Below are 10,842 nucleotides of genomic sequence, written 5' to 3'. Positions count from 1 at the left end.
TAGACGTAGGAATCAACCTGCAGTGGTTCACAATCGTCCTCCTGATATCAACACAAATTCTAAGTCCCTTTCTCCTAAAGCTACTGTTATTCCAAATGTCAAGGAGAAGCCTGTCCTCAAAGCTAGAAAGGAGGCTGGGGTTTCTTCAGTAGCCTTGCCTGGGTCCAGATTTGGGGCCCTGATGATTGAGGAAGTTCAAGAGTCGGACCAAGATGAGAATCATATGGATCAGAGTATTCCAGGATTGGAGTCTGTAGATCTAGTCGAGAAGGTGGTTGAATCTGTGAACCCGCTTTTTGTCTCTAAGGATGAAGCCCAGGGGGGGACCCTGACCCTTGCAGCTAGAAGGATGAAGAAATCAAATGAGGTTAGTATTCCTGTTCTTGGTATTGATCCTGGGATTGGGAAATCTATGGGAGTTAACAAAACTAATATGAAAAAGCTTAAAGGTAAACAAAAAAGTGGCCTTAACACTTTGGCGTTTCCAGATAAGAGGGGGCCTGGGGGTACCTCGGTAAGGCTCTCAGGAGCCCCTAGTAAATACCTGGCTTAGGGTAGGGGTGTGGTCAGTTGTCCTCCTTTCTATGGATTTGTTATTTTGGAATGTTAGGGGTGCGGCTAGCAAGGCTACCCGTATCCATATTAATGATCTTATTAAGCAGTTTAATCCATCTTGTTTTTCTCTTTTGGAAACTAAGATTAGTGGTGAGAAAGCAGATGAGGTGGTTAAGAAGTTTAAGAACTGGCACTGTGTTAGATCGGAGGCAACTGGCCGGGCTGGGGGGATTTGGCTTTTTTGGAGGCCAGATCGGATTCATTTTGATATTCTTAACATGGATAAGCAGTTCATTCATTGTAAAGTGAGTATTTCCGGCAATACTCCTTTTTTTATTACCCTTGTGTATGCTGACCCTATCTTGTCTAATCGAAAACGGCTCTGGGAGGTTCTCTATTCTATGAGTGTCAGCATTTCGGAGCCTTGGTTTGTGGCGGGTGACTTTAATGATATCGCCTTTATGAGTGATCAGAGAGGGGGATCCAATCATTATGTTAATCGCTGTCTGCATCACAAGAATAGTATGGATTTATGTGGGCTTTCCGATCTGGGGGCTTCTGGTCATAAATTCACTTGGAAGCGTAATAATACTTTTGTTCGATTGGACAAAGTCTACGCTAATGTTTTAGCTCTAACTTCCTTCCCCGAGTGCTCTGTGTTAAACCTCCCATTCCGTCATTCGGATCATTGTCCTATTTTGTTTAGACTTTTGAGAGGTAAGCATCCTAGGGGTAAGAGACCGTTCCGGTATCAGTTGGCTTGGGAGTCCCATCCTAAGTTTAAAGAGTTCGTTCATGAGAGTTGGAGACCTCATTCGTATGTACTGCAAGCTGCTGAAGGGTTCAGGAATAAGGTGCAGGGGTGGAATAGGAATGTGTTTGGGCATATTATCAGAAGGAAGAACAAGTTATTAAAAAGGATGGAGGGCATTCAACGCAGGTTGGAGGGGAGGTTTGATCATAGCCTTGAGGGCCTCCTCAGAACCCTTCAGAAGGAGCTGGAGGCTGTGCTTAGGCAGGAGGAGTTCCTCTGGTTCCAGAAGTCTCGGAAGTCCTGGATTAGAGATGGGGATCGTAATACCAAATACTTCCATCTCTCTACCCTGATCAGAAGGCAGAGAAATAGAATTGAGGCCATTAAGGATTCTAATGGTGATTGGGTTTATGAAGATGAGGTTATTCGGAACTTAGCCCTGGATTTCTACAGAGAGCTGTTCAAAGAGGAACCTGTTCTTTTGGAGAGGGCTCACTCTATTGCTACATTTCCTTTAATCAGTGAGGATTGTAGTCAGGGCCTTTCAATCTATTTCCCGAAAAGAGATTGACCAAGCTATCTTTAGCATTGGGGCTTCTAAAGCTCCTGGGATTGATGGTCTTCCGGCGGGCTTTTACCATAAGCATTGGGATGTCGTGAAGGAAGGCATCTATAATTTTGTCTTGGGGGTGTTCAGTGGTTCGAAGGATATTGAGCTGGTTAATAGAACCCTCCTGGTTCTGATTCCTAAGATTGATAAGCCTTCTTCCTTTTTGCATATGAGACCTATCAGTCTTTGTAATGTTCTTTACAAAACTGTTACAAAGATTGTGGCTAATAGAATCCGTGGCATTCTTCCTGCGATCATTTGTCAGAATCAGGGTAGCTTTGTGCCTGGTAGATAAATGATGGATAATGTGGTGATCGCCCAAGAGATGGTCCACACGATGAAGATTGGGAAGGGGAAGAAAGGCAGTGTGGCTCTGAAGCTGGATTTAGAGAAGGCCTATGATCGAATTAATTGGGATTTCTTGATGGAGAGCCTTGAGAGAGCTAGAATCTCGGACATCTGGAGAAGTTTAATTAAGGTATGTATTTCTTCTCATGTGTTTCAAGTTATGGTCAATGGGGATATGTCGGAGGAATTTTCCCCGGGCAGAGGAATCCGTCAGGGGGATCCTATGAGCCCTTTCCTTTTTGTTATTGCTATGGAGAGGCTCTCTCACCTGATTCAGGATGCGATTGATAATGGGAGTTTCCACCCTGTGGCGATCAACAGCTTCTGTCCCCAGGTGACTCACTTATTCTTTGCAGATGATGTCCTTATCTTTCTTGAGGGTAATGAGGAGCAGTTGAGAGTCATTATGAATATTCTGGATTGTTTTTGTTCGGCCTCTGGGCAGAAGCTTAATATCTAGAAATCTAGGATGATGTGCTCTAAGAATATGAATCAGAGAGTCTGTAAGAGATTAAGTGATCTCTCAGGTATTCCTCTTACTGATTCTCTTGGGAAGTATCTGGGCGTTCCCCTCCACAGTGAGCGTGTGTCTAAAGGCTCCTTCAAAGAGACTTTGGATAAAGCTAATTCGAAGTGTGCCACTTGGAAAGCCAAGACTCTGTCTCTCGCTGGCCGCCTCACGTTAATTCAATCTGTTAATTGTGCTGCTCTCAATCACATCATGCAGGCTTGTAAGCTTCCGGATCCTGTGCTTAATGATCTTGACAAGATTAACCGTAGGTTCCTGTGGGGGGAAGCTGCGGAGGGCAGGAAGATCCATCTTGTGCCTTGGAGTGAGGTTTGCTAGCCTAAAGATTCTGGGGGTCTGGGTATTAGGAAAGCAAAGGACAATAATAAAGTTTATTAATGAAACTCCTTTGGCGTATGTGGCAAAACCCCTCCTCTCTTTGGGTTCGCCTCCTTTGTGGTAAGTATCGGAAAGACAAAATCTTCGGGGGCCCGAAAGAGAGAGTTGCTAATTGTTCCTTCCTCTGGAAAGGACTTAGTGCTGTGTTTGATGAGTTCTGCTCAGGAGTTGGCCTGGAGGTGGGGAATGGTAAGTCCATTAGTTTCTGGTTTGATAACTGGATTGGGGATAAACCGTTAATTAAGGTGTGTTCTTCCCCCCCGCCTAGTGATATACGCAACTGGAGGATTGCCGATGTGGTTGACTCGGAAGGGGACTGGATCTGGTCAGAGTTTGATACTTTCTTTAGCCTTGAGACTCTCCTTAGAATGCGGGGAGTGAAGGTGAGTAATCAAGAGGAAGACTTGGATAGGCACTGCTGGGCGCTGACTAACAATGGAGTTTATTCTTGCAAATCGGCCTTTGAAGCTTTCTCTCTCTTTAGATCTGATCCTCCCTCGGATGTGTGGAAGTCGATTTGGACCCTTAAAGTTCCTTTCCGTATTAGGAGTTTCCTGTGGCTGGGCGTTAAGGACAGGCTTCTTACTAATTCGGATAGGCACAGAAGGCACTTGGCTGATTCTGGAGCTTGCAGTAGATGCAGAGGCCATGTTGAGACTTTGTGCCATGCTCCTAGAGATTGCTCTAATAGTAAAGAGGTTTGGAGGAAAATTCTCCCACACCATATTTTCTCTTCCTTCATGGCACATTCTGAGGTCGACTGGTTCTCTGATGGTGTTAGAGGAAAGTTGCTTCCATACATGGAGCATGGTGACATTTTCTTTGCTATTATCTGTCACCAAGTTTGGAAATGGAGAAACGAGGAGATTTTTGGAGATAAAACTGTTTTTATGACAAACTTAGCTGATTTCTTCTCGAAAAAACTTTTCTCTATTATCGATAGTTTCAAAGGAGAGTCCCTTGCCAGAGCCTCTCAGTGTTGTGATGTCCATCTCGTGGGATGGAGCAGGCCAAGAGAGGGGGTTGTGAAGCTGAATACTGATGGTTCCTGCCTCAGTAACGGTAAGATTGCGGCTGGAGGTGTGCTTAGAGATGCAGGGGGCGCCTGGCTTTCTGGGTTCTCCCAGAATTTAGGGTTGGGTTCTTCCTTTTCTGCGGAGCTCTGGGCTATTCTTACTGGAATCAATCTTGCTAAAAGGCTGGGTGTTAAGAGGCTCTCTGTGGAGTCTGATAATTTGGAAGCAATCAAAATGATTTCTGAGAATCATTCTATGGGTCTTAACAGTCGCAACCTCGCCAAAGCTATTAAAAGGCTTTGCTCCTCCTTTGAGTTCGTAGAGTTCAGACACATTTTTAGAGAGCAGAATCGTGTTGCTGATCGCTTGGCGGCGGCGGGCCATGAAGGGACGTTAGGCGTTACTACCCTTCCTGTTTCCCCTAGTTTCATCTCTCCTCTTCTCTTAGAAGATAGAATTGGGGTTAGCTTCCCTAGGCTAATTCCTGGGTAGTTTGTTGTTGTTCGTTTTTCTTTTCCTTTTCTACCAAAAAAAAAATGTTCTAAAAATTAGTCCAAGCGATGTCTAGACGAAGCTTTTTAAAACTTCATTATGTATAAACTAGTTTATCGATTTTTGGTTGTATGTACATCTCCAAGCTGTCCCAAGCGGATCCAGACAGCCCAAACGATCTTTTTTTTTTAAAATAACTTTGAATTTTATATCATTTTTTAATTTTAAATAAAATATTAAATAACAAAAAAACTAAAATAAAAGGTATAAAACTAGCAAATGTTACTTTTAGTGATATTAATGTTATTTTATAAACACATTTTATTATTAATGTTATTTTGTAGGCACATTTATAATTAATATTATTTTGTTGGTACATTTTTATTTTTTAAGGACATTAATATAATAAATATTAAAAAAATATATATATTTCTATCTTAAATATTTATTATTATTATTTTTAGAGTAAATAATATTTCCTATATTATTAACTAACACATTGTTTAGTGTTAGTATTTTCAATAATATATTACAAGGTCCTTAACTTTTGTTCCATTCAACAGTTTAATCACTCATTCCATTTAAATGACTAATTTTCCCTTGTTAAAGATAAATTGTATTTTAGATACTTAAACTTTAGCATGTTTACACTTTTATACCTAAAAATTATTTTAAACTTTAAAACTAATAATTTTAAATATTAAAAATACATTTTTTATATTTTAATTTTTTTATCAAGAATTTTTTTTTTCGGTATGTCTTTCTTTATCCTCTCCTCTCTCTCATATCTAATTTTAATAAAAAATATAATTTTAATATTTTAGCATATAAAAATAAAAAAATTAAAATACTATTATTTAAAAATATTATTCTCAGTATCACTTTGTATCTAAATTTTAATTTTACACTTAATAATTCTATTATTTAAAATATTTAAAATACATTTTTATATGTTTAATATTTTTATTTTTATACTTCTTAAAAAATATTTTTATTTTTATATACTAAGTTGAATTATAATTTTATTAAAATTAGATATAAGAGAAAGGATATGAGAGAGAAAGAGGTACAAGGAACAATTTTTTTAAATAAAAAAACTGTATTTTTAATATTTAAAATAATAGTTTTTAAGTGAAAACTAAATTTCAGGTATCAAACTATAAATATACTAAAGTTCATATACCAAAAATATAATATAATTTATCCTAATAAATAATGGGTATTGCTAAATATCGCAACCAAAAATGAAAAATTCTCATATTTTTTGTGACGAAAAATGTAATATCGTCATGAAAAATATATATTATTTTCATGAGTTCTTTGATAAAAAGATATAAATCTTAATGTTTCCGACTCGTAATCATCTATTTTCGGGGTTCGGATTGTCACACATCAATTATTTTCATAATTTCAATTATTGTTGTTCGGGTTTATGATTTTGGAGAGAGAATTTTCAGTTTTTTATCAAAATTATGAGAAGGGCAAAAAAGTCCAAAAGAGACGGTGATAAGGAATTTGATTGCGGTATTTAGCAATTGACTAAATAAATGACAAATCAGCCATTTAAATGTACTGGAGGACTGACTATTGAATAGAATAAAATTCAATGACCTTGTAATGTATTATAAAAAAATACAAGAACTAAACATTGTATTAAGTAACAATGTAAAGACTAATAAATTATTTACCTTTATTTTTACATAGTACAATTCATATTTTAATTATATTTATATAATAAAATTATTTAGTTTTAAAAATAATATAACAATAAAAGTTCAATTAATCTCCGAGGCCTATCTGCCCGAATAATGCTTAGCATTTTTTACAATTTTGGTGATAATACTAAAAATGTTTTTTTTTTTATCGAAACCCTAATACTAAAAATATTAAAGACAAAAAAAAGTCATACTATTGGAAACCATAACAAAATTTATAAAGGTAAAAGCCAAAATTGATTTACTATTAAGAGTTATGGATCTGTCTGAAACTAGAACAATAAAAGTGTACTTAAGCTATAGCTAATTGAGTGGCAACAAAAACACATCTTTAAATTCGAAATTCATATCCCTCCTGGATTTCTATTCCAAGACAAATAGGTAGGATCACCAAGAGGCCTGCAAACATATTTAAACTCAGATGAAATGGAATGGAAGTATAGAACAAATTGATAATATTATTAGTCCAATATTGTTAACTTGAGGTTTGGATCGATTTAATTGGAAAAGTAGTATGGATATAGAAATATACCTTGGCTTGATGACATAAACAATTATGAAGCTTATTGCAAGGAACAAGCAGAATCCACCAACAGTAATATATGCTCGGCCCAAGAAATCATTTTTGCCTCCTATCCAACTTGTAGTTGACAGAACAAGCTTCTTTTTCCCTCCAAAACTATATGTATTGTAGTTATTTTCTATATTCACTGTAATTACATCATCTGCTTGAAGGTCTAGCTCTATCCTTCCATAAAGTTTTCTAAAGTTTGGCAATGCTGCTGTTCTCATCCAAATTATAAGATCTACTTGTTCACTCAGCTTTTTTCATGCAAAACCAATACTTCAATTTATCACAAATACAACTAAAGTGAATAATATAAACTCAATTTGGCCTTTCAACTTGGCTTGCAGGACACACTTATCCACAACTTGGCAGTTTTATTCAACTTAGTCCAAACGTAACACATATCAGCATATGGTTGCTTTGGTTTTAACACATGTTGGCACCTTCATTTTGGACATATTTGGCTAAAAATGCCAAGTTGAAACTCGAGCAAATTGATCCTACAAGCCAGTTGAAAGCTAAATTAACCCTTATATTCTATAGGAAGCATATTAGACAAAAATATTAGAACAAGAAACTTAAAAAAGAAAATGGGGATAATGGTTAAATTTGTCCCTAAAATTATTAGAGACCATCAATTTTACTCCAGTGCTACGACACCGCCCAACGTTGCCCGTTGGTAAAAAAACATTAGCTCATTTTTACCCTTTTTCAATGGATTACATCAGTAATATTCATTAGAATTTACTTAGAGAAAGGGTAAACTTGAGCTATAATTTCTATCATAGAATAAAATTAAACTAGAGTTCCTTTTATAGAGGCATCACAAGGCCATTTCGTATGATAGGATAAAACTGATCTTCACCAATAATCTTAGGTGCAAATTTAACCCTTATCCCAATGAAAATGAACGGATAAAGAGATAGAGAAGCATACAGGGATGGTTGAATTAAGTTTTCCACCTCCAATTAAGCCTCCATTTTGAAAATTTTTAGGATAAACATCAGAAGCAAATTTATAATCTTGGTCACTTTTCCATGCTATGTTTTTTTTATTGACTTGTAAATCCTGGTCCTTAACTGAAAATCCATATGTATCATTGAACAAACTCCATGCAACAAGTCCACAAGGAACAATTGGAGCATTACTTGATGTTACAGCTTCAGGTTTACAATGAGATGTATCAGTCTCGCTTGCTTTGCTCCTTAGTTGTTGGTCGCTACGACTTTTTACATATCTGAAAAACATATTTTACATGTCACTACATGATAATAATAGAATAGAAGTGTTTAGTTAGAATTGAAAAACAAATCATTATAACTATTTATTTTAGAAGCAAGATCGGTTAATTTCTACCAGCTACCAGTAATAGTAAATAGTAAACAGCTAGTAGATACGAACAATTGAATCAAATAATGCTAAAAAACATATGAGAAAGAGGTAGTAAACACTGCTCCTACTTACCGACGATGGTTCTGGTAGAAGTTATCTAGCTCATAATAGATAAAAATAGGACCTTTCATTAGTTTTGGAACCTGAAAAACAGCTTTCATCAATTTCTTTTTTTGTATAGTGAAAGAAAGACAAGAGTACATCAAGTTATAGGAAATTTGTCTAACTTTTAAAGTCTTGGTACAAGTCTTGTTGGTGTTACTGCTCTGAATGTATTGAAGAGCTTCATTTGTGTACTTAGGAGGAATGCAATCTTTGTCATAACGATCCACAATTTCCACTACCTAATTGTTGCCAAAATAACAAGTTACTTACAATAACAAAGGGCATAGATCATATAAGAAACTTGGAATTGACTGAAAAAGAAGTTAAGTTACATGTTGTGATGCAAACAAGGACACAAGACCAATAGGGATGAAGATTATGGCAACACAAACAAATGTTGTGATTACCTGAAACCAAAGCTGAATTATATAACAAATAAATAGAATAAGCACAATAAGAAAACTCATAAAATTTTGGTATAAGGGCCAATATTTACCCCCGAGGGTTATTGAAGAAGACCAATTTTATCCATATCCAGTGTTGCTCCCATGATAGAAATCTAGCCATTAAAGGGGTAAATTTGAGTTGGGATTTCTAACAGGGAAGCAACATTTCGCCGCTTTGTACAATGAAGATAAATTTTGATATGCCCCAGTAACCTTAGGGGTAAAATTCGCCCTTGTCCTGATAGTTTATAGGTGTTATACCCATCCTGGAGTAAGAATGGGTTTACATGCAGGAAGATCTTGCTGCGTGAACCTAGAATCTGCACCCAAGAAGAACAAAAATGATCAAATCCTTCATTCCAAAAGAATTTAAAGAAAAAAGGAGCTCAAAATATATAGAAGTTGTTTCGATTCTGGAAAAATAATATTAAATTCGGTAAGACCTACATTTCAACAGGTGAAACCATCAAATTCCAAGCCAAACAAGCAATGCACACAGCATATTTCAGAAAAAAAAGGTTTGTGATCCAGAAGATATGATACAAGGCATTAACATATAAAGGGCAAATGAATGATTAAAGATATAGGAAAATAGAATGCGAAAGACAAAGAGAACAAAATACATTTAGGTTTCTTAGAATTCTTTTTCGTAGGAGTGGCTTCATTGGCGTCACCACTGGAGTTTGTTTCTCCTACCATTTTTTTCACCACCGTCTATTCCGATGAAGGAAAGGAATATTTCTCTTTTTTAATTATTATTTTGATTTGATGTCAGTTATATTCCTTTTTTTCTTTTAGTTATTTATTGGCTTTTGCTTTTCAGTTATCTTGTGTTCTTTGGATGAAAATTTTATTTTGTTTTGGCTGACATGGCTGAGCATTCCGTCAATTTTCATAAATTTTCTCTAATTTACTAAATTTAAAATCTATTAATTATTAAAAAAATTAACTCTTCTCCTTATTTCCATGGTATCCCTTATTTCTCTCCTCCATGTTTACCAAAACCATACCGTTCTCTGTTGGTTTTTTTAGGCCCCTTCCAAACCACTTCCTCTGATCCAATCTCTGTAAAAACACATCTATCTTTGTTTTATTTTCGGGTAATTTAGCATCGGTGAGTTTTCTTTTCATCTTTTATTTTGCATCAATTAGATAAGCATGAATTTCTTATTTTTAGTAGTTGAATCTGATTAGGTTTGTCTTGATCCATGCTTGCACGCAACAATTTAAATTTACAACAACTATATCTAATTCTACACAAATCCTTATTAACTTAAAGTAAACTTCCCACCTTCTCTTTACTAATCCTTTTGCGCTACTTTTTGTGTTTTGCATTATTTACGGCGACTCTCAGTCTCTCACCGTGGGTCTTTGATGAATTTTCTTCACGGGGATGAAGATTTGCGTCTGCAACTGCTCTCTTTCTATACTAATCCATATCTCTGGTCAGATGGAATTCAATTATTGGGTTCAATCAGCTATTTCAAAAACGATTTTTTTATCTAGCCATTGAATACTGATTCTATTGATATTTCATCCAGCTGTGATATGTCCGTTCTCTATCAGAAAGTTAACTCTACCATCTAAGTGGTAATGTTTTTAAACCTTATGCTATTTTGTGTGTGAAGAGGATGAGCTCTCGATGCCACCTGTTGGAGAATGTTGGGACTTTGATGATGGAGGAGATCGATGGGTTCTGATGCAGAATCAGTGGAGGAAGAAAATGGAGCAGGTTTGCTACTTTTCTACTTTCTCTTTACTGTGAATGAGAAATTGCATGTTTTTCCTGAAAAATCTCAAATTATTATGAGGATATAAATCACAAGTTGCAAACATGAACTTTGATTTCCTATAAAGCAATCTTTATCGAGGCAATAGAAAGTATTAGTTATATTTGATTGAACTGGAACTGGACCCCAATTGCTAGAGCTGCT

General features: G+C 36.1%; 1 protein-coding gene across 1 annotated transcript; it reads right to left on the bottom strand.

Moving 5' to 3' along the window:
* Positions 1–6,741: 6,741 nt before the first annotated feature.
* On the bottom strand, positions 6,742–9,607 carry LOC136218505 (ALA-interacting subunit 3-like). The gene is made up of 8 exons (XM_066005410.1): positions 9,532–9,607; positions 9,170–9,228; positions 8,795–8,869; positions 8,585–8,701; positions 8,430–8,500; positions 7,902–8,202; positions 6,930–7,219; positions 6,742–6,796 (listed from the first exon to the last, which is right to left on the bottom strand). The coding sequence occupies exons 1-8, from the start codon at positions 9,605–9,607 to the stop codon at positions 6,742–6,744; spliced, it is 1,044 nt and encodes a 347-aa protein (XP_065861482.1).
* Positions 9,608–10,842: the final 1,235 nt, after the last annotated feature.

The sequence above is a fragment of the Euphorbia lathyris genome, chromosome 1 (genome assembly GCF_963576675.1).
Source record: "Euphorbia lathyris chromosome 1, ddEupLath1.1, whole genome shotgun sequence".
Taxonomy (NCBI): domain Eukaryota; kingdom Viridiplantae; phylum Streptophyta; class Magnoliopsida; order Malpighiales; family Euphorbiaceae; genus Euphorbia; species Euphorbia lathyris.
Note: the sequence above shows the minus strand (reverse complement) of the source record. Positions and strands in the feature narration are given on the sequence as shown.

What these genes read in the sequence shown, in the direction of transcription:
- LOC136218505 (XM_066005410.1), bottom strand. Translation starts at nt 9,607, where the DNA reads ATGGTAGGAGAAACAAACTCCAGTGGTGACGCCAATGAAGCCACTCCT. An exon ending in CCATTCTTACTCCAGGATGG is followed by an intron (nt 8,870 to 9,169) that starts GTATAACACCTA and finishes CTTTGGTTTCAG; the next exon opens with GTAATCACAACATTTGTTTG. An exon ending in GTTTATGTCATCAAGCCAAG is followed by an intron (nt 6,797 to 6,929) that starts GTATATTTCTAT and finishes ATATGTTTGCAG; the next exon opens with GCCTCTTGGTGATCCTACCT.